The 25,086-nt window shown below is 34.2% G+C and overlaps 1 protein-coding gene across 2 annotated transcripts in view; it reads left to right on the forward strand.

Annotated features, from left to right (window-relative positions):
- LOC107147158 overlaps window positions 1-21,865 on the forward strand; it is a 25,798-nt gene extending 3,933 nt beyond the window's left edge. For both annotated transcript variants that reach the window (XM_048798691.1, XM_015491576.2), the window contains 7 exons: window positions 8,282-8,403; window positions 10,071-10,209; window positions 12,288-12,409; window positions 14,534-14,644; window positions 16,104-16,210; window positions 19,243-19,333; window positions 21,530-21,865. In XM_048798691.1, coding sequence (XP_048654648.1) covers window positions 8,282-8,403; window positions 10,071-10,209; window positions 12,288-12,409; window positions 14,534-14,644; window positions 16,104-16,210; window positions 19,243-19,333; window positions 21,530-21,646 — 809 coding nt within the window. In that variant the 3' untranslated portion in view covers window positions 21,647-21,865. The remainder of the gene's footprint in view (window positions 1-8,281; window positions 8,404-10,070; window positions 10,210-12,287; window positions 12,410-14,533; window positions 14,645-16,103; window positions 16,211-19,242; window positions 19,334-21,529) is intronic.
- The last annotated feature ends 3,221 nt before the right edge of the window (window positions 21,866-25,086 follow it).

A 25,086-nucleotide genomic window follows, 5' to 3' on the forward strand; every position in this document is an offset into this window, starting at 1 on the left:
GGGAGGGGGGATAGTAGAGGATAGGAAAGGCAGCAGAACACAACAGACACTAGTATGGCAATATGTAAATCAATGGATGTGTAACTGATGTGATTCTGCAATCTGTATATGGGGTAAAAATGGGAGCTCATAACCCACTTGAATCAAAGTGTGAAATATGATATATCAAGAACTATGTAATGTTTTGAACAGCCAACAATAAAAAATTTAAAAAAACAAAACAAAAAAATATATATATATATAAATGGGGAAATCAAGCCAATAGCGCAATACAGTTCTACTTAGGATCAAATTACAAAGGAGAAAATTCGAGTTTGCTCTAAGGAAATTAACAGAATCATCAAGGAAATATTTAATTACTTAAAGAAAATAATTGTTGAATAGAAGTTCATAGACACTTTCCTGTATACTTTATTTAAATACATCTTCATTGAGCAGAACTGATCATGTTGCTGAGCAGCAGTTACAGAGTTGTTAGAGGTTCTTTGAAATTTCCACAATTTTAAAAGGTAGTCTAGGATCTAGTTACATCTGTTAGCATACTGTTCCAATTTTATATAGTATTAGTATTGAGCTGTCCTTGTAACTTCATATTTTCTGACCATTGAAACCACATGAACTTGTGAAAAGTTCTCAGCCATATGAGATAATATTAAAAATAGCAAAATCTAGAAAAGTGTACTGAGCAAAAATTTTCCATCAAATAAAAACACAATTGTACTTTTTTCAAAATCTCCCTTGTTATATATTTAAATTGGTTATAATATGTAAAAAGAATAATATAGCATGAGCAAGTGGGTTTATCCCAGGAATGCCCTGTTGTTTAGACATTAGAAAATCAGTTAGTGTGATTCACCATAACTTAATAGAGGTTCTAGCCAGTATTTCATGGGGGAAAAAAATAGGGGAAGCATCCCAATTAGAAAGTAAGAAGTAAAACTGTCTATTGACACACAACTTGATTATCTACTTAGAGCTCCTAGAGGATATGCAAAAAGACTAGTACTAAATCACAGGATACAAGCATATTTCATAGTTTCAACTAGATATGGCACACATCTCTGACCCCAGCTACTTGAGAGACAGAGGCACAAGGTATCACAAGTTTGAGGTCAGCCTGGACAACTGAGCAAGACACTATCAAAAAATATAAAGGACTGAGAATATAGCGCAGAGGTAGAATTCCCCTCACTTTGGCCCTTAGTTCCACAAGAAAATGAGGTTTAAACAAGATTGGTTTAAAGTAAATATGTGAGGTATTTTATAGTGGGGAGAAACTGAAATCAAGAAGCAATATATGTGTTAGTAACGGTATTTAAGTGGGATGTATTGACTTATGAGGTTGTTGAAGTGGAAATGAAGAGGAAATAGGATTCAAAATTAAAAGTGGTAGGACTTAATACCTAACTAGATATAAAAACTTAATTTGATTCATAGACTGTCATCTTTCCCTAGGTATTTAATTCAAATATAAGTAGGGACCAGGCACAGTGACACACCTATAATCCCAACAGCTCAGGAGCCTGAGGCAGAAGGATCTGAGTTCAAAGCCAGCCCAACAACTTATCAAGACCCTAAGCGACTTAACAAGACCCTGTCTCAAAATTTTAAAAAGGGCTGACGATGTGACTCAGTGGTTAAGTCCCCCCCTAAGTCCAATCCCCAGTCCCCCTCCCCCCAAAAAATAATATATTTATAATATAAGTGTGTGTGTAGGGGAGTTTAAATAATTAATTTTGCACTTATTTTTCTCTTCCCTTCCCACCTACATATATGAGAAACACTTTACTGTTCTTACATAGCTAATTCACACCATCCTTTAATCTTTCTCCAGATTACATACTGTTTCCACATATTCTGCAATAGTTCTTATACATGTTAAAAGATGGTCAACTTCACTAATTTAATTTACTTAATAAAGTAAATTAAAACAACGAGGTTTGTTTTATGATAATATTCAATTCTGTGATGATTTGAAGAAACAAACAATATTCACAGCTGTTAGAGTAAATTTAAATAATCTTTCAGGCAAGAAATTTGCAAATATGTAGCAAAAGCCATTGCAATGTTTAAGTACTTTCCAGTCGAAAATTTGTAGTAAGAAAATAATCCTAGAGATGTAAGCAGATGATGTACCAAAACGTTAGTGGCAGTGTTCCTAATTTTTCACAGTTATAACTATAAACTGTCAAGGCATAGGAGTGAATAGTTAGAGACTATAAAAATTTCCCTTCAAGATCTGAAAGTTATCTACTGACTATTATTAATCTGTGACATTGGATAAAAAGAACAGAATAAAAATTTATGAAAACATGAGATGGGTATATCTTACTTAAATGATTAAACTGGGCATGTTTCCATTTCAATTCATGAAATTGACAACATTTTTTAATGCAACTTTTTTTTTTTTTTAAATATTTATTTTATTTTTTTTAGTATTTGGCGGACACAACATCTTCGTTTGTATGTGGTGCTGAGGATCGAACCCGGGCCGCACGCAGGCCAGGCGAGCACGCTACTGCTTGAGCCACATCCCCAGCCCCCTTAATGCAACTTTTGAAAATACACTTACCAAATTCTTAACCTCAAACTGACCCTCAAATGTTAATTAGCATTTATTGAATATTATTGTGACTGATTACTGTTCTAAGGCAGTGTTCATTTTTGGGGGGGGAGGGTTTGGAGGAGGGTGCCAGGGATTGAACTCAGGGGCACTCAACCACTGAACCACATCCCCAGCCCTATTTTGTATTTAATTTAGAGATAGGGTCTCACTGAGTTGCTTAGGTCTCACCTTGCCATTGCTGAGGCTGGCTTTGAATCTATGATCCTCCTGTCTCAGCCTCCGCAGCCTCTGGAATTACAGGCATGCGCCACTGCACCTGGCTAAAGCAATGTTCTTAACATGGAATTTATATACTCACTTAATCCTCAAAACAGTCTTTTGATAAAGGTATTGTTCTTTATTCCCACTTTATAGATGAGAAAATTGAGGCTCACAATTAAGTAACTCACCTAATTAATTGATGGGTCCACGATTTGAATTCAAGTGGTCTTAATTCCAAGGTCCTTTTTTTTAAAAAAAACTCTATTCAGAGTGTATTCCAGAGAATAGGCCAAAGCCAGCTGAGTGAGGATGGTTTAATTAAAAGTTGAAAATAAGAACCAGAACCTAAGGAGAAATTATTATTTTTTTAATGATGCTAAGTAGGAAGCCCAGCCCCTCAATACATGGTAGAGCAAGTGCTCTACCCCATCCCCGAGAAGTGATTTTTAAATGAGTGTTTCTTATCCCTCATTATGCAATGTTTGATTGCATAGACTCTGGAACCAAAAATGGAGAAAATAATGGTGTTGCCTCAGTTTTGAAGACTAAAAGGAAGTGCATGTACAGCATTTAATACAGTACCTTACATATAGTACCTAATAAATATTAGCTATTATTACTAAACATCTCTTAAGGAAACTTTTTATAAGAAAATATATTTATTTCCACACCCAAGCATACAACTTCACGTGCCTTCTTTTGACCATATAAGGCCCTTATTTTGATCTTGACTAGAATCAGGTTGCAAAACCCTGTAGTAAATAAAGAAATCTGTTTATCTTTGAATGTGGTTAAATCAGAGTTTGTTGTCCATGTTGAGGGATGCCTCTCATTTCCACCTGATAGCCTTCAACAATATTTTTGGGGCTGTGGGTGTTGCTCAGTGATAAAATGCTTGTCTAGCATATACGAGGCTCTGGGTTTGATCCCTAGCACTATATAAACAAACACACACAGATGCAATCTTCCTTTATTAATGAATAAGTGGTGACTGAATAATTTAATGTGCAGTTTCAATGTACCTTTGATTTTAACTGGTGATGCTTACATCAATTTGGGGATTGACTCCCAGAAAAATACATTTAACTAGGGAGTCAGCTGGAAATTCATAGTGATGGTTCACAATTTACCACCAGTCTCACTTTTCTCCAGCTTCCTAGATTTTTACATATGATCCATTACAATTTTACTGCCACCACCACTCCTTCCAACTTTATCAATAACTCAGTAGCAGTAGCAATCAGAGTTCTAGAGTGCTACAGAATTATAGCAGAAGAAAAGAAACAAAGGTAATCATGGGCTAGAGAACTAGGTTGCCAGAATGTTCAGTTCCAGGGCCAAATTTAAAGGAGCTGTTGAGAAAGCCCATAAGATAGCAAAGATGGTGAAGGATATGGCTGCCACATCATAAGAAGAACCATGCTTACAGCGAGGGAGAAAAACCTAAGGTAGTGATAGGAGAGCTGCTACTAGCTACTTTCTTTGTACTACAGAGGGGCTGTATGATACTGTGATTCAGACTTGGACCTGCCTTCTCATCCCAGTTCTGCCAGTTTCTGACCTGTGGAATCTAAGGCAAATAACTTAATCTTATGATCTCAGATGTTTTTCTAAATTGTGGAAACAGAGTTTTAATAGTCCCACCTTATAGGGTTCTTGGAAGTTAATGGTAATGTTTGATTAAACACTGCAAAGTCTAGTATACCTTAAGGACTATAAGTAAATGCATAACATTAAAGAGAGTGATAACTTTCAGCTAAAATTGAAAACAAAACTGAGCTAATGTTATAAAGGGGAAGATTCTGGAAGAAATGCTGTCCTTTAATGTGGTAAAGATTGAACAACTATATATCAGGTATGAAGTGATTCATACATGGTATTTTGCCTTTTAGTAAGAGGTCATAGTGTAAGCTCCTTTTCTGCTCTAAGACTCTTTGATTTTATAAAAGTTTGTAAAAACACAACTGTTTTATTAACATTTTTTTTTAAGAGAGAGAGAATGTTTTAATATTTATTTTTCAGTTTTCGGTAGACACAACATCTTTATTTTATTTTTATGTGGTGCTGAGGATCGGACCCAGCGCCCCGCGCATACCAGGCGAGTGCATTACCGCTTGAGCCACATCCCCAGCCCAACATGGTTGTTTTTGATTCATAATTAAACCCAAAAAGGCTATAAAATATTTTAGTTTAATAAGATTTGGGGGGGGGGGCTTCTTTAGTTACACTACTTAACAAGAATCACTGGTGGAATGCTGGGATTGTAGCTCAGTGGTAGAGCATTTGCCTAGCATGTGTGAGGCCCTGGGTTGAATCATCAGCACCACATAAATAATAAATAAATAAAAATAAAGGCACTGTGTTCATCTACAACTAAAAAAAAATCACTGGTGTAAGTAATATTATTAGAATTAAATTTGAATCAGAGCTGGAGTTGTAGCTCAGTGGTGGAGCACTTGCCTTGCAAGTGTGAGGCACTGGGTTCGATCCTAGCACCACATAAAAACAAATAAAGGCAATAAAAAATTTTTTTTAATTTTAATCATAAAAGCTCTCACATTGTGTTCTATCTACAGAAGGAAACTAAACAAACGTTAGATATTAATTAGCACCTTTGGAAAATTAGATTTCAGAAATATAATTAAGAAAGCTAATATAGAAAAAAATTCATCAAAGGTGTTAATTAAGTTCAACCTAAAATAATTTGGAAGGCTTTTTGTGTGTGGGTGTGTTTGTGTGTGGTGCTAGGGATGGAACCCAGGATCTCACGCATGCTAGGCAAGTATGCTACCACTGAACTACATCTCCAGTCCCAGGAAGCCAACTTAATATTATTTTTGCAGAGTGCAGTGGTTCACACCTGTAATCCCAGTGGCTTGGGAGGCTGAGGCAGGAGGATCATAAATTCAAAGCCAGCCTCATCAAAAGCAAGGCACTAAGCAACTCAGTGAGACCCTGTCTCTAAATAAAATACAAAATAGGGCTGGGGATGTGGCTCAGTGGTCAAGTGCCCTGAGTTCAATCCCTCAAAAAACAAATATATATTCTCTATAATTTATATTGTCTCCTAGAAATTATTTGAAGCAATAACTGAGACTATTATCCAAGGTATGCAAAGAAAGTTTTGGAAAAAAGCTGAAAGGCCTTCCCACATTAGTTCAGAGAGCCAAGTAATTTATCTTGGTGGTATTATTGCTCCAAGAGAATTTATGCAGAGAAAGAATCTTTGTGGTATAGAGAAAAAGAACACATTTTTCAGAGGCATCAATGTAGGCTTATGTTCTTATGTAGTTGTTGGCCTGCTTTATAACTTTTGGCAATTCTTTTACCTTAAAAGACCCACCCATCGGCTGGGGTTGTGGCTCAGTGGTAGAGCACTTGCCTAGCATGTGCAAGGCCCTGGGTTTGGTCCTTAGCACCACATAAAAATAAATAAATTAAAGATTTAAAAAAAAAAAAAACCACCCAGTTTCCTAACCTGTAAATGCTTTGTGTTTCTCACAAGGATGTTGTAATAGTTAAATGACTTAGTTTCTATATGAAAAATTTTGTAAGCTATAAAACCTGCAATTTTTAGTTTGTGACATGAAGATGTCATTCTGAACAAACAAAATTATTTTGTTTAATAAGAAGATAATGTGCTGTTACACAGTATGGTGACATTATATAATAATGTACTGTAAATTTCAAAAGGCTAGAAAAAAGGATTTTGAATGTTTTTACCGTAAAGAAGTATGTAAGTGTTCAAAAAAAAGATAGATATGTTTAACCTGATTTAAACATTACACAGGCATCAACACCTCACATGATACCCCTTAAATATGTATAATGTTTATGTTTTACAGATCAGTTTAAAACTTTTTTAAAATAAAAAAAGGAGATCATGAGCTTACTTAAAGACAACCAGAGATTTGAGGGATGTGGAAATTAATGATATTTCCTTCCGGATGTCCTTGTTTTCCTTCTACAGCTGTTTTTCTTTCTTTCTTTTTGTTTTTTTGGTGGTGGTGAGTACAGCACTTGCATGTGCTGTATCAGTGAGTTATATCTCAGCCCCTGTAGCTATTTTTAACAGTAAGAAAGACACAATTCCCTTGGGGTCATTTTACCTAGCAAGAATTTAGTATAAGAGAGTCTCTTAAAGGAAGGGTAAATACTTTATTTTCTATTCCATCATTTTATTGTGTCCTTTCCAGTCTGCTTTTGGCATCGAAGAGTAGCTGACTTCAAAAGTATTTTATTTCTAGATAAGTCATTCTATTTTAAATGTGTATATGAACTGCTTAGAAATAATACTTTTTAGAATCAATTAAAAATTAACTCACTGCCAGACACAGTGACACATGACTATAATCACAATGGCTCAAGAGGCTGTGGCAGGAGGATCTCAAGCTCAAGGCCAGCCTCAGCAACTCAGCAAGCCCCTAAGCAACTTAGTGAGACCCTATCTCAAAACAAACAAACAAAAAGGGCTGGGAAAGGAGCTTAGTGCTCAAAAAAAAAAAAAAAAGAACCCTGGGTTCAATATCTAGTACCAAAAAAAAAAAAAAAAGAATTTAGCCCACAGCAAAGTTGAAACAATAATGTTATTATTATTAATTACTTGTTAATGAGCTTGAGACTCTAAATACTAATGGAAGTACTTTTGAATAAAAATAATAAAAACACCATTTTATATCCTCATCTAGATTCACCATCTATTAATCTTTATTGCTTCTCTCTCTCCCACTATATCTCCCCCATCCTCCTCTTTGCTCTAGTGCAGCAGAACAACATGATTATTTATTGTATAGTTTGTACCAGATGTTAGGATATTAGTGTCTTTTTTAATTTGATATCAAGCACATTTTATCAGAATCAGGGATATTCAGATTACTAAGGTAATTTTAATAATCCTTGAGCTATGATCCTAGGTTTTGATCCATGTGGTCAGAGATAAAATTTTTGACTTTTTATTAATGAGCTTCAGACTCTAAATACTAACGGAAGTACTTTTGAATAAAAATAACATAGTTAAAATACTACATATTTTCTTAAATATCTTTGCTTTGATTGGCAGTTTGGGAAAATAAAAAATTCAACATTTTAAGTTAAATTTGTGTTAGAACTTGAATTTGTCACCAGGTATGGTGGTGCACACCTGTAATCCTAGCAAGAAGCTGAGGCAGGAGAATTGCACATTTGAGGCCAGCCTCAGCAACTTAGCAAGGCCTAAGCAACTTAAGGACCCTGTCTTAGAAAAAAAAAATTTAAAAGGGCTGGAGATGTGACTCAGTAGTAAAGCACCCTTGGGTTCATTCCCCAGTACCAAAAAATACTTAAATTTGTCATTTTTTTAAAAGGTTTATTGTTATAAATTGATTGATGCTGTCTGATATAAAATGTATCCATTTTAATTATTAATCTAGGCATCACTGCAACTAAAAGAACTATTTCTTTTTTTTTTTTTTTCAGGAGATTTTGATGAATTCACTCAAGACAATAACGACATTATGTTGAAAAACATAGCAGATGACCTTCGGAATTGCTTACCTTTAGAAACCATGCTTTCCTCAGAACATCTAGCCCTTCAAAAAGTAATTACATTAAATCAAATTAATATACTATTTGTTCTACTTTAAGATTCTTCTATTCTTCCCTAACATCAAAGCCTCTCTTGTCTAATTACTTTTAAATTCGGCTTTAAGCAGTTTTCATGCAGTGCCTTCAACCATGTTTCCAGTTCTTTTGAATCCTTAAACTTCTGGCTCCCTAGTAATAGTTATTCAACAAATATTTCTTGAGAGCATCATGATTGTAAGGCACTCAAAAATCAAAAACCATATCCAGTGAAGGCCAACAGTCTGTCCTTGTATTCATTATTGCCCTGGTTTTCTTTTCCTTGTTGCAGTTCCCTCGCTTATCACAAATAGACTTCACCTTCTTGTTTCTTTCTCCTGTTTTTACATCACATATTTTTTCTTTATTCTTCCATTCCTTTTTTCTAGAATTAGTTCTTGTTTTTCTTCTCCCAACAACCTTTTTCTCATTCAGGTTCCTTCAAATCTGGACATGTAAGGGAGACATGCTACAAATACTGTTTTTTAAAGCAAAACTTATAATAATAGCCTCTTGTACCACTAATCTGAAAATAGCCATCCTCCATGTGCTGCTTTTAGCCTATAATGCCTGAGCAAAGGAACTAAAGCTATATTCTTAATAGTATATGCATATCATGAACATTTTGCAAAACTACAGATATTCAAGCATTCAGATTGGATTCTCAAAGGAGGAAAGCAGGCAGTGTAAAATTTGAGAGAGGGAGGGGCTGGGGATGTGGCTCAAGCGGTAGTGCGCTCCCTTGGCATGCGCGAGGCACTGGGTTCAATCCTCAGCACCACAGAAAAATAAAATAAAGATGTTGTGTCCACTGAAAACTACAAAATAAATATTAAAAATTTCTCTCTCTCTCTTTAAAAAAAATTGAGAGAAATATTTGTAAAACAGTTTGGACGGTATTTAATAAAACAATCTTATCATTATCATGATATACCACGATAAATAAAATGACTGATTTTATCTTCCTCTGTTTCCTTCTGATCTTTATATGTGTCCATTGATTTTTAACATACTTGAAGAATTTTTTTTGTAAAATAAAATTTTTAAGAATCCATATAGGATTTTTTTATTATAGTTAAGGTATAAGGAATCTGAGTGTTCTTTGTTGCCATCTGCAGTTATACCTCAACCCACCAATATTAAAAGAGGGCTGCTATCTCTAAGCATGAAGTTTTAATAACATTTTAATGATTTGAAAACTTTGCTTTTTGGACAAAGATTACTTGCTAAGTATTTTGATGGTAAGTAACTGACACGTAGAACTCAGAAAACCTAGCATTAGTTTCAACTTTCTCCCTCTTCATAGTGTAATTTCTTTACAGAAATCTTGAGTATCAATTTCTTTGTAAAATATACTCCTTAGGATGGACAAGATAATCTCTAATATTACTTGGAGCTGAAATTTTAGATATTTCTTACAGTCATGTTTTGTATTTTTCCAGGTCAAATAAAAAGTTAATAGTGTATCAGTAATTAAATGAAGGGGGAAAAAAGTAGTTATTGACTTGAATAAGTGAAACTTATCTTTTTGTGCCTTGTTACTCTCAAAATTTTAGCATATGAAACATTAATATTTTGCCTTATTTAGCAATAAAGAGAGACTTTTTTTAACTTATGTTTCTTTTGATGTTTTTCTCTCCTCTAGATACAGCAGCAGCCAAAACCCACAGTTCATGTTGATGCATTCCTTTATGATGAAGACTTTATTGATTCATTATGTGAGGAAGGAAAAATGAGCAGAAACTACTGTATGGTGTGTGGCTCACACCAAACAGCACCTTTAGGTAGGCACTCAAGTGTACAAATATGATGACTTTATGTGTACTTTTTCTGACATGTCATGAGTGTGCACATTTTTGATGAGACCATTGAAGACTTTTTAAAGCAAAAGGCCAACCTGCAGCATAGCCATTACCAAATATTGCAATAAGGAGACTCAATATAAATATTTCATAGGGAAGCTGGCCACTTAATGTCCTCCAGAACACATTTAAAAACTGCATAATCACAGATGATTTTTCAAGTCCAAAAATTAATCAGAAATGGCTAGACACAGGAGAACTAACTCATATTCTATATACTCAACAGAGATTAATTTACAAACCATTTGTTGATATGTTTATAATAAGAAATGTAACTTTTCAAGGGGTCCGAAATGTTTTCCCTATAAAAACATGTTTGAGAAGTCAGATAGTGATCAAATATTACTAGGTAGACATGGGCTCAAGACAGAGACAGATAATCTTAAGAAATAATTTATTCAGACCATTTTTGATCCAGTGAACATCCCTGACCCATAACAGAACAACTCTAGTGACAGTAAGTCTTGCATATGTGCTCCTCAGCTGCAGCACCTGTGTCCCAAACAGGAAACTAAAATGTCTCCATGATGCTAATATATTAATTTTTCTATTAATATATTCTTTGTTTAAACTGAATGTAATTGACTGAACTGTTGTTTCAGACATGCATTTTCCAGCTCACTTAGAGCCATTGCTTGGAGCAGGTTGCCTTTCCAAGGAATTAATCTTGTGCTTATGTTATTGATCTTAGATAATGTCATTCTCAAAGGTTAACTATTACCAAACCTGAATTTTTTAGGTACTACTAATATTTTGTACCTGCATTATAATTTGGGATTAAGTTTACCTGATTGACTGGTTTAAGATTCTATTTCTAGATAATACTTCTAATTTCCATTTGAAGTAGTTGAAATTCACAGAATGAAAAGGTCTTGGACAAGAATAATAGAGGACAAACTAAAAGGTGAATTATAACTATAAAACCATAACAAATAGATCTGATTTCTAGAAATTTTACAGAAGAGCTGTTTGACAAAAGTCTGAAGACTAGGCTATTATATTTTCATAAAAATAAGGTTATAAATAATGACTAGATATCCAGAACAGCTCAGATAACTGTAATGAATCTGAAACAGCTGTCACCATGGAGGAGTTCTTCATATGACATTGGATTTATCTAGCTCTGAAACATTAATGGTGACTTTAGCCCAGAGAAAAAGTACTAATATTGCAAAGAGTTATGGATGATGTGGATTCTAGGGAGATAATGACTACAGTGGTCAGAACTAATCTCCAAAAGTTACTTCTGAGACTTAGTCACAACATTTATTCTGTTCCAAGGGATTGGCCTACCTGTTTCCATTTCTTTGCCACTTTCCATTGGTTATGGCCAAGGTTGTTCCTCTTCCTGACCATTATATTATGTCTAGCATATCAGGGGAAAAAATTGACTCAGGCTATCCCAGAAATTTTATCTCAGAAACTGGGGTAAGAAAATAGACTTGAGGATAGAAAATAAATGGTGGTAGTTAAAGGAAATAAGGGCAACTTATGGAGATATTTTAATCTCTTTCCATACCACTGCAGAACACACATTCTCCATTATACAACTCCAAAGATGATCATTTGTCTGGTAGTTTATATATAGTCTGTGCAGCAGTACATGGCAGTTTTTAGGTTGACCCTGGGGTAAGGTGAGAAAGCCAGATGTGGAAGTTAAGAAGCCACCAAGTAGCAACAAGTCAGAGAACAAAAAGGAAGAAAAAACCCAGGACATTTCAAGCAGTAGCAAGAACAGATAGAGACAATAATCTCGGTAGCTGGTTCCTAGAGCCCTTTTAAATGTCAGAGAGTTATTATTTCCTTTTCTATAATATAACTTAGAGGGTAGAGTACAAATTTATCATATTTTTTTCTAAATAAATTCCGGATGGCTCTCATTGATTAAGAAAAATACATGAAATATACTCTTAAATATAGGTGAAAGAATTATAGAAATACAGAATGCAATTCTTAATAGCAAAGCATAGATTGATGTTCACTCTGTTCTAATTCTCCAGGATTTATTTCTCATTCCTTCTCCCTCATGGAATTGAAGTTCATTTATCATCATGTACTCCCTGATCTGTCAGGAAAGGTCTTGGTTGACGTTGGCTCCAGACTTGGCACAGTCCTTTTTGGGGTAAAGTCCAATTTGCGGACATACTCAACATTTTGGAAAATACTTTCCTGTAGCAACAGCTTTGCCTGCCACCATCCAAGGTGACAGCTTGGCTTTATTTATTACAGTAACATAATAAAGTTAAAATAGTATAACATAGCAGGTTCCTAAATTCTATTTGATGATAATAAATGAGGTTGGAATGCTAAAACCAGCTGTCTGAGTTCCTTTACTAATCTATCTCTACAACACAAAGAATGTAAATATTACAGAAACATAATACTTTTATAACACTTTACTAATTTATCAGTCACCACTGACTTCTTTTTGTGATGGTGATTGAACCCAGAGCCTTGAATATGCTAGGCAAGCACTCTACCACTGAGCTACATACATCCTCACTACTTTTTTCTGTATTATAACTAAAATAAAGTGGTATGCTGAGCTTTGATAAGAACTCTTATGCCAGGTGCTGTGGGACACACTTGTCGTCCCAGCAACTCGGGAGGCTGAAATAAAATAGAAGGATCACGAGCTTGAGACCAGCCTCAGCAACTTAGCAAGACCTGTCTCAAATTGAAAAGTGAATAGGGCTGGGAATGTAACTCAGTGGTAAAGTAGTGCCCCTGGGTGAAATTCCCAGTTATACAAAAAAAGAAAGAAAGAAAAGAAATCCCTGTATGACTATAAACAAGTCATTTAATGCCTCTTGGCCTCCAGTTCTTCATCTGTAAATGAGCAACTTATATGATGTCCAAGAACATATCTTGCTCCCATTTTCTGTGATCCAAAGTTTGAATGTCTTTTAAAAAGTTTCAAATGGCTTTTAAAAAAGATTTTCAAATCATGAGTATTTTCAGTGTACTTAAATGATTTTATCAAAAAACTGAAATGTAGTTTCTGGTTGTCATTAGTAGGCTTGTTAAAACATGTGACCAATAACAGTAGAGGCTCATGCTAGAAATATCATTGCTTGCTTTATACAGAAACAGTTAATTCTTTACTGCTTAATTTATTTTTCAGGGTTAAACTTTCATTTTGTAATTAAGAAAGATAGCCATAATAGAAAATATACAGTCTGATATTCTTTGTTTTGTTATTGTTTTTTTTGGGGGGGGATGGGGGGGGACAGTGTTTTGCTATGTTGCCTAGGCTGTCCTAGAACCTCTGCACCCAAGTGATCCTTTCACTTACGCCTCCTGAGTGTTGGGATTACATACATGGTATCATTGTTGAAAATCTTAAATATATTGATATTTTTCTCTGAGGTCACTGATTCCATAAATAAAAATTTTTTGAATACCTACATATGCATTGTTAAATATATTCTAAAAAATCCATGATAGAGCTATAAATACAAATTTGGTTTTTATGTACGTTGGTACACAGTGATCTTCAGAAAATGATTTGACCTTTCTTTCCAAATTATTTTTTATGATAACAATAAAAAATGCATAACAATACATAGTTTTTTTTTAATTATCCTTATTAACTTATTGGTGGATTATCTTTGGCAGATTGCCAAACTCTAGGCTGACTTCCTTAAATCAACCAGTATTTACCTCTGGTGACCACCCACTAGTGTCAGACTGTACATGATTTTCCATCATATTCCCACAGATTAATTCCTTTGCTGCTTTCCCTTGGTGTAACTTCCCAAGAAATTACAGAAGTCGAGTATTGTGCACAGAATTTATACATGGTCACTTTTCTCATTTAAACTTTGTTTTTATCAAGAAAAATAAGAAATCAAGGCACACACTGTAATCACAGTGACTCAGGAGGCTGAAGCAGGAGGATCCCAAGTTCAAAGCCAGCCTCAGCAAGTAACTTAGCAAATAAAAAGGCTTTGGGGGATGTAGCTCAGGGGTTAAGGGCCCCTGAGTTCAATCTCCAGTACCTAAAATAAAACAAAATAAATAAGAAACCTATCTTTAAAAATGTAACTACTTAGTCAAGACTGGGAATATTACAAAATATTCTTAAGATTATATAAATTTTACATAAACTACAAGATGTTACTTGTCTTTAGTTTTATTTTTACTTTATGGATATTTTTTTAAACCTGACTTTAAATTTCAAGTAGAAACAAACCCAAAATTGAAAATTAATTCAGTAGCATCAAAATGTATCTTCCTTTTTTAGGGTTACCTTTACAGTTCAGCAGAGCAACTCTATGGAATAGAATTGAATGGAGACTTTTGCCAGCTACAAGAAATGGTCATAAAAAAATACCAGTTCAATGATAGAATAAAGGTACTCTTTAAAATATATTTTCTGTTGTCCATTGTATATCTGAGCCAAACCCCAGCCCTCTATTTCTTATCTAAGTTACATATTTAGAAAGTTTGAAGTAATTAACTGATTTTTTTCTTTGTTTTGAGAATATGTCAAAGCTCTTTTTAGAACTCCAGGCCAACTTTATTTAATTTTTTAGTATTTTTATTATTTAAAGAAAGAAAATATTTTTTAAATAATTAGATCCTGTACCTTTCAAAATATTATATATTTGTAAGACCAAGTGCTTATTTGAAAAGAAATAATATGATACAAAGTAAAATTTTTCTTTTTAAAATGAAAATTGTTTATTTCTTTATTTTATCTTTCCTGTGGTCTGCAATTCTTGATTAAAGTGTAATTTTTTTATAATTTTTTTTAAATGTTTATTTTTTAGTTGTAATTGGACTCAATACCTTTATTCCATTCATTCATTTTTATGTAGTGCTGAAGATACAAACCAGGCCCCACAAATGCTAGGCAAGCACTCTACTGCTGAGCCACAACCTCAGCCCTTAAATAAATTGTTTTACTTGCTTTTTTTTTTAATCAATTTATTTATTTTTTTATTTGTTTTAATTAGTTACACATGACAGTACAATGATCTTGACATATCATACATTTGAATCAGATTGGGTATTTCTGAGTATACAGGTTGCAGAATCACATTGGTCATTCAGTCACGTATATACATACAGCAATGATAATGTCTATTTTATTCTGCTGTCCTTCCTTGCTTTTTTAAATAGATAATAATTCAAGTCAATTTTAGATGAAGAGTCACACAAGTCGGGTTAACAGTGTATTAACAATTTATAGTTTGTAACCCAATTGCAAGTTCAAGGCTAGACTCAGCAATCTAGAGAGGCCCTAAGCAATTTAGCAAGACCCTGTCTCAAAAAGTAAAAAGGGCTGGGGATGTAGCTTAGTAGTAAAGCACCCAGTACCGGAGGAAAAACAAAAAAAAAAAAGTCTCTAATTTACAACCTACTTTTATAATTTTAGGGTTATGTGTGTGTATCCTATAATTTTTATATGGTCCCACTTGGTTCTGTGAAATAAAGAGATTCCATTTTATTTATGAAAAAACTGACTACCTTAGATTACAAGCCTGATTGGTAATGGAGCCATAATTCAAACCTAGGTTCTTTGACTTAGAACTAGTGATATAATTATAGAGGAAAAAACTCTGAACTGGGAATTAAAAAAGCATAATTATGACCTAATAAATAATTCCATCTAAAACAAATAGATCTTCAGAAGTTTGATTTTTACTAGATATTGTTTCTCCTATAGGCATCAGTATACTGATCTCCCATTGTCAAAGCTATTAATCTCATAATGTTTCACTATATCTAATATTTCACTATATAGATATTTCCTATGCGGTTATGTGATAGCATATACTTGTTCATTACATATACTCATTCTTCTTTAGGTGCTTCATGCAGATATCTGCACCCAGGGTTCACTTCTGCAAAATGCTGATGTTGTTATAATGAATAATGTCTTCGAATATTTTCTTAATGAGGCAGAACAGGCCAGGTACGTTATTTATTCAAAATTTTGTTTTTTGGGGTTTTTTTAGAGAGAGAATTTTTTAATATTTATTTTTTTAGTTTTCGGTGGACACAACATCTTTATTTTTTATTTTTATGTGGTGCTGAAGATCGAACCCAGCACCCCGCACGTGCCAGGCGAGAGTGCTACCACTTGAGCCACATCCCAGCCCATTGTTTTTAAAATATATTCAACAAGGTACAGTAAAAACATCCTAATATTAAACTTTTTTAAAGCAACCTCAACTGTGAGATTGTTTTAATAAGAAAATACATTATATATGAAAGTATTAAAAACAAACTTCATAAAATGTTTCTTCTATTTTTCCACAGATATCAAATAATTGTATAACCCAAGCATTTGCTTAAACAGCCAAAAATAAAATTAGACAACAGTTCCCAGTGGTTCTTTATACTTATGATTTTCTACCTCACTTTTTTGTGAAATAACATCATTTACTATCCTATCACAAAATAATTGATATTAACTAAGGCTTATAAATGAATATATAAAGGAGCATATAAGAATATTAATCTGGAAAATAGTGATTAATTATTGAATTTTACAGTGTTCTTAAGGTAATAATAGTAGATTCCTGGAGTTTATTCCACTCTTCTGTAGTGGAAAAACTAGCAAATCTATGATCACTTTTTTTTTTTAATATTTTTTCTTTGAGTTGTAGCTGGACACAATATCTTTATTTATTTTTATGTGGTGCTGAGAATTGAACACAGGGCCCCACACATGCTAGGCAAGCACTCTACCGCTGAGCCATAACCCCAGCCCCTATGATCACTTTTCTGATGTCCTTGCCACTGTTAATTTAGAAATTCCTAAAGTCTATACAATCTAAAATGCTGTTTTGGTAACCAGTTAGAGTTGCTAATTTCTTATTTTTCATAATGACATTTGAGTATTCAAGATGCAGAAAAGCTCCTTTCCATATATATAAAAAGGAATTATACTAATGTGTTTCCATTAGTACATCAGTAGGATATGTCTCTTTCACAAATTATGCACAGAATTGTAGACCAATATAGTTAATACTGAACGGAATCCAAACTTCTTTATTCTGCCACCATCTTGTATGTACTACCTCTCTATTCTCCTTTTCCCTCCGCCCTTTTCTCTCCCCCCCTCCCGCTTATCTCTCTCTCTCTCTCTCTCTCTCTCTCTCTCTCTCTCTCTCACACACATACACAACACACACACATACACAACACACACACACATACACAACACACACACACATACACACAAATTACTACTCTTTAAGGTCACTATGAAATGAACAGTTTAATTCGTTTTAAAAGAAACTATCATATTGTCATAGCTCAGGGAGAGGGTGGTGGTTTGGGTCATAAACTAAACACATGACCATGAACAAAGTTGTTTTAATCATAGTGCCCTCTTCAAACATAATTTCTAGTGAACAAAGTATGATTTACTTTTTGTCCCCTTTGTGTGTGTGTGTGTATGTGTGGTGCTGGGGATTGAACCTAGGGCCTGTGTACATGTAAGGCAAGCACTGTACCAACTGAGCTATATCCGCAGCCCAACTTTGCCCTTTTAAAGTTAATGACAAGCCAGATGTGGTGGTGCATGCCTATAATCCTAGTAGCTCAGGAGGCTGAGGCAGAAGGATTGCAGATTCAAGGCCAGCCTTGACTTAGTGAGAACCTGTCTCAAAATAAAAAAAGACCAAGACCAGGAATGTAGCTCAATGATAAAGCACCCCTGGGCTCCATTCCCAGTACCAAAAACTAACTAAATAAATAACAAGTTAATGACAGGTAGCTAAAATACTGCATAATTGTTGAGAAGTGAAATATTAGCAGGTTTATGCTTTATAAGAAGTTTAAAGAAGCCAAGTATGGTAACACATGCCTGTAATCCCAGTGACTTCAGAAACTAAGGCAGGATCATTCCAGGCCAGCCTGGGCAAGATAGCAAACCCTGTCACAAAATAAAAATAAAAAAGGGCTGGAGGTGAGCTCAATGGTAAAGCAACCCTGAGTTAAATCCCCATTACCACACACACACACCAAAAAAACAAAAAAAAACTTGAAAGATAAATACTTTACACTTTATGAAGAAAACTATTGGGAAATTGATATGGGAAATACTGTATATTTGGGTTATTTTTAAAACTTTCTTGGTATGTTCATTCAAGAACTCTGCATGATTCACTGAATAACTATTGGCTACATGATATAATTTAATCACTTCTAAATTGTCTAGAACAATGAATTCTAAATATGGATAGGTTATAGGCTCTTGTAGTTATCTTCTTGTGAATGACAATATACAAAAGTAAGTTTAGAAGATACAGTAAAACATTCTGATATTGGAATTGTTGTGCCAGAACATTTACCTATAATTAATTCTATTTTATAGAAAATAAAAGAAAAGATGTTGCAGAACATAACTGCCAAATATATCATTTTTAGAAACCACAATCAAAAGAACAAAAAAGCACTAGCCCAAACACAATGACATTTATTATTGAACACTGCCATATAATTTTACATCCGGCCTGAGAAAAAGAACATTTTATCATTTTGCTAATAAACTCCAGAACTTAATAAACCCACTAATCATTGCTATAACTAAAAGAAGTATAAATGATTCCACTACCCATCTGCCCCTAGATTACTTCATCATTTTCCTTAGTAGTATAGTATTCTATCAAGATTCATACACAGGGCTGGGGATATGGCTCAAGCGATAGCGCGCTCACCTGGCATGCGTGCGGCCCGGGTTCGATCCTCAGCACCACATACAAACAAAAGATGTTGTGTCTGCCGAGAACTAAAAAAAATAAATATTAAAAAAATAAATTCTCTCTCTCTCTCTCTCTCTCTCCTTAAAAAAACAATTAAAAAAAAAAAAGATTCATACACAGTATAGAAATCCAGATCATATCTACAGTTGTCAGTATTCTGGATTTTGTCCATTCTAATAGGTATGCAGTAATATCTTGTTGTTTTAACATGTCAATTTTTAATGTGTTGCAGAGCCTGGGAATACATCAGCCATAATGTAAGGAAGCAAGGATCATTATTACTAACAGTGCCAAGTCTTGAAGAATCTCTCTCAGTTCTTCAGGTATGTAAACCACTTATCTAGTATTTTTATTGTCAAAACTTTTTCCTGTATTTTTTTTTCCTTGATAGCTGTTATGATATTCTAGGAATGTTCTCTCTGAAATAGTGACAAATGATAGAATAGCAGGAGCCTTATTACTTAAGCACTAGTTTGAGATTTATTTCCTGGCCTCAAAAGCTCTGAAATTGTAATCTTTACTTGGATATAGAATCCTTTGCTTCTCTACCCAATTTTTCTAACTTTAGGGTCATAGTTTGGGGTTAACAAACACTACTGAATATTTGTAGGGGGCTCAGAACACCCACATTAAACATTGTCCCTTAGACCAAAAGGAACACAAGGCTTCAAATAAGTAGACTGGAGGACTCCATACTCTGTGCAGTTTGGCCTCTAAATCAGTTGGGAGTCCAGCACAACAATTTTCTTGTTCCACAGATTCTCCATATAAAATGATGCTGATACTTAATAATAAAATTTAGCCCAGGGCTGGGGATGTGGCTCAAGTGGTAGCGCGCTCGTTGGCATGCGTGCGGCCCGGGTTTGATCCTCAGCACCACATACAAACAAAAATGTGGTGTCTGTCGATAACTAACTAACTAACTAAATAAATAAATAAATAAATAAAATTTAGCCCAGCAAATTGATCTTTTCATGAAGGTTAATTAGTATTTGTGAAGTTCTTTGAGATCCCCAGATTAAAGGTACTATTATATTTCTTTTTGGTACCAGGGATTAAAGTCAGGGTTGCTTAACCACTGAGCCACATCCCCAGCCATTTTTATTTTTTCTTTTGAGACAGGGTCTTGCTAAGTTGCTGAAGCTGTCTTGAATTTGGAATCCCCCTGCTTCAGCCTCCTGAGTTGCTGGGATTACAGACATACCCAGCTATGATTATTATTATTTCCTGTAGTGGAGAGTTCCTTATATATAAGCACTGTCAAATTTAAGTTACCTGTTTCTTCCTCTTTAAAAAAAAAAATAAAGGAGGAGGAGGAGGAATGATCAATAACACCTTCAAAAAAATTTTTTTTAGTAATCATCCAAATTTTAAAAGTAATCCATGCTTGGGAAATAATCTAGAGGAATATATAAAGAAAAGGTGTTAATCTCTCCAGTTACTTCCTTGTAAGATTCCTACCCCATGAGTGGTGTGACTGCACCATGATTTTCCATACTCATAAAAACAGCTTTAGTGGGCACAGTAGCATGTACCAGTAATCCCAGTGATTTAAGAAGACTGAGGCGGTGAATGGCAAGTTCAAGGGCAGCCTTAGCAATTTATCAAGGCCCTCAGCAATTTAGCAAGACCATGTCTCAAAATCAAAAATAAAAAAAGCTGGAAATGTAGCTCAGTGATAAAGTGCTCCTGGGTTAAATCCCTAATATTGGAGTGCTAGGGGTGTGGGGGGTGGGATGTGACAAAACTTTTAAAATATATGGTCTTTAGGGGCTGGTGTTGTGGCTCAGTGGTAGAGCATTTGCCTGGCATGTGTGAGAAACTGGGTTCAATTCTTAGCACCACAAAGATATTTTTTTAAAAATATGTATATGGTCTTTATGTTTTTTTTAATATATATATGTATATAAGTAATTTTTCACTTACCAGAATAATAGTCTTCACCCTAAATGCATAAATTTGTTCAAATAACCATTAGAAATTGATATTTATGAAAAAGTCCTTATACATAAACTCTTGATAATTTTACTGCATTCCTGTCTGAAAATAAACTTCTTTAAACAAATACATACAGTAGTGATTCCAGAATTTCTCTGGCATGGAGGCTCAAGTTTGCCATAGGAGAGTAAGGGTCTAATGAAGGTTATGAAAGGAAATCTATTACCGTGGATGTATGAACAGTTTTTCTGTGTTCTCAGTATATTCCCATTGTTATTTTGGTCTTTTGTTGTTTAAACCAAATGATAATTATTACACTAGTTACATTAAAATGACTATTATGTATTTATGCTTTAATGTTCTAAAATCGGAATAAATTTAACTCTAAACACATAGACCTTTTGTTTAGTACAACAAAAATATATTCACATAGTTCCATGTAAACTTGGTCCTGTGTATTATAGTAAAAATCTAATGTATTCAATTACTTAATGATGCTTTCGTGAAATTCCAGAAAGTAGGATTATTCTGTAATTCATGTTTATTCATAGGTTGTTTGTTTTGTTTTGTTTTTCCCCTAGACTAATATACAGTTATCTCCCTGGGTCAAAGAAGTACCACTGAACTATGATGCATGCCTACCAGAAGACACTGATAGAGAAGCTCTTGAACAAATTCATCTATATGAGATTCTCTAGCACTAAAATAGTCCTACCTAGTATAATGTTTTGTTGAGTTTATTACAAAATAAGAAAGAAATGTATCTTCAATATCCTAAAACATTTTTCTGTATATTCCCTTTCAAAATTTGTACCTATGCTACATATTTGTAGATGGTTGTATATGTACGTACATAGTTGTTATATATGTATACATACAACTTCTGCTTTGTGTGATAATTAAAGTATTTATCTGAATTTTTTTAATTTTCCCATTTTTTAAATTCTGAGTGTCACATGCCTATAATCCCAGCAGCTTGGGATAGAGGCAGAAGGACCGCAAGTTCAAAGCCAGCCTCAGCAAGTTAGTGAGGCCTTGTCTCAAAAAATTACAAGGGGGCCTGGGGCAGGGGCTCAGCAGTAGTCCACTTGGCCTGGCATGAGTGAGGCACTGGTTTGTTTCTCAGCACTGCGTGTAAATAAATAAAATAAAGATTTATCAACAACTAAAAATATATATATATTTTTAAAAAAAATAAATAAATAAAAAGGTTTGGGATATGGCTTGGTGGTTAAGTGCCCCTGGCTATAATCCCCAGTACCAATAAATAAATAAATAAATTAGTTAGTTGAATATTAACTACATGGCTTAAAACAGAATGCCACGAAGTAAGAATTAAGACAATAGCTAGAGGACTAGAGTTGTAACTCAGTGGTAGAGCACTTGCCTAGCACTTGTGAGGCCCTAGGTTCAATCCTCAGCACCATAAAAAATAAATAAAGGTCTTGTGTCCGTCTACAACTAAAAATATTTTAAAAAAAACACAATTGCTTGAACAAGCACATGTCAAGGGTGGAACACCCACAAGACAAACAAGGATATTAGCATGGAAGAGAAGGATTTGGGTAGGACTGTGTGTGTGTGTGTGTGTGTGTGTGTGTGTGTGAAAATAATTTTCATATAGAATATATATTATTCATATATAATCTTATCTTTGATTTAGGTATGGAATATTTTATTCTTTGACAAAGATAGACTCCTATCCTAACCCAGGAAGGTAAAAAGTCTTGGTCTTCCAAGTGGCAATATTGGGACATGCTAAATATGTCTTGACTCCTTTTCTCTCCATCCTGTGTTAATACCTTAGTTCATTTCTTTTGAGCTCACTGACAGTCACAGTACCTTCCTGACTTATTCCCTTTCTTTATTTTCCTCTTTTAACCCAAACTAAATAATGGGTCTCCAGAATTATTTCAGCCTAAGTCAGAACACTCAAAGAAGATTTTCAAGGGAAAAAAACACTTAAAACGTATTGACACGTGTTTTATTTAAGATGCACTAGCTATTGATCCAGACAACAGCCCAGTGAAATAGAAGCTACTTCATTTAAGAAGTGAGTAAACTGGGGCTGAGGTTATACCTTAGTGGTGGAACGCTTGCCTAGCATGTGTGAGGCACCACATAAAAATAAATAAATAAAGGTATTGTGTCCATCTACAACTGGAAAAAAAGAGAAAAAACGACGTGAAAAGGAGGGAAAATAGAATAAAAAGAAGTGTCGGGGCTGTAGCTCAGCAGTAGCTCATTTGCCTGGCATGTGTGAGGCACTGAGTTCAAGTCTCAGCACTACAGATAAATACAGATCTATAAACAACCAAAAAATTTTTTTTAAAAAAGAGGTGAGGGTAAGAAACTTTCCAAAATTTGTACAGCTAGAAAATGGGCAGAATAAGGATTCAACCCTATTTCTGTCTGAACTTCAAAGTCCATACTCTTTCATTTTGCTGTTTAAATTTTATAGCTTAGTGGTAACCACAAAATCAAGATTCCAATGAAGAATCTGTTTTGCCTCATTTTGCCTTTGGATTTTTTATCAAATGTGAAAGTTGCCTGTGCAATTGTCAAACATATGCACTACATCTGTGGTTTATAAATCTGTTGGATGCTTAAGCCAAAAGGAAAAATGATAATGAGATTATAATCTAAAATTTATGACTTCTGAATAAAAGAGAGGCACATCATGGCTTTTAGTATTATAGTAGGTGTTGTTTAATACTATGAATCTAATATTCTTGGTGAAATTTTGTTGTTATTGTTGTTTGAGATGTAATCTCACTATATTGTCCAGGTTGGCCTCAGGCTCCTGGGCTCAAGTGATCCTCCTACCTTAGCCTCAGTAGCTGGGACTATAGGTATGGACCACCATAACTGGCTAATGTGATTCTTTTTTAAATTGAAATTTACCTATATAGAGTATAAATTCAGTTCTACTGTTGGTTTTTGTTTTGTTTTGTTTTGTGTGTGTGTGTGTGTGGTTTTGTTTGTTTTTTTGTTTACTAACTTGTTCATACACCATAAAATAATAACCTGAACTTATCAAAAGCCACTGAAGAAATAGAAAATATGCCAAGTTTTTGACTTACAGGCAGGAAAAGACAACTATTGAGACTATAAAATGATTTGCTTGAACAATGACTCAGCCTTTGGACTCTCATCTTTTGTTTATTTTCCTTGCCAAACAGACGTTTTTATTCAGGTCAAACTACAAGGTGCAAATAAGAAGATCCATGCTTTCTGTTTGAAGATGAAGAAACACAGGTTGAGTTCGAAAATACTTTAGGATAAACTGTTCCCATTCCATTTTCTTACAGAAAGAAAAATTGTGCTTGGAGTTTCCTTATTTTATATCTGCATTCTGGCAACAAAGACCTACAATTATGGGATAAAATGAAGTTTGAAAAGTACTTTAGGTTGATGTTGAGAAATTGGAATCTTCCTAACATTAATGGTTAAAAAAAAAAAAAAATCTAAATGGTGGAGATGCTTTGAAAAACACTTTGGCAGAGCTTCAAAATGTTAAATGTCAAGCTACTATATCACCTAGCAATTTCACTCCTACATTACACACCCAAGAGAATGGAAAACATGTCCAACTTGTACACAAGGTTCACAGCTCATTACTTACCAAAGCCAAAAGTGAGGGGAGGGGAAGGCAAACATCCCTAAATTGATGAATGGATAAGAGAAGTGTATTGTATTCATACAACAGAATTTTATTCAATATAAAAAGAAATGAAATACTGATACATACATGCTATGGCATAGATGAATCTTAAAACATGCTAAGTAAAAAAAAGCCAGTCACAAAAAATTGCATTATATGAATAATATAACAAATTGCAACTGTATAGAGACAACACATTACTGGTTGCTTAGAAATGGGAAAAGCAGAGAGAGCATTTGGGAAGTGACTACTAATTAAAAGATTTGTTTTTGGAATGACAAAGAACGCACTAAAATTGGGTTGGGGTTGTGGCTTAGCGGTAGAGTACTCGCCTAGCACGAGCAGGTCCCTGGATTCGAACCTCAGCATTACATGAAAATAAATAAAATAAAGGTATTGTGTCCAACTACAACTAAAAAATAAATAAATAAAAGAATACTCCAAATTGTGTTGATAGCTGCACCTTCTAATTAT

The sequence above is a fragment of the Marmota marmota genome, unplaced genomic scaffold (genome assembly GCF_001458135.2).
Source record: "Marmota marmota marmota unplaced genomic scaffold, marMar, whole genome shotgun sequence".
NCBI lineage: Eukaryota > Metazoa > Chordata > Mammalia > Rodentia > Sciuridae > Marmota > Marmota marmota.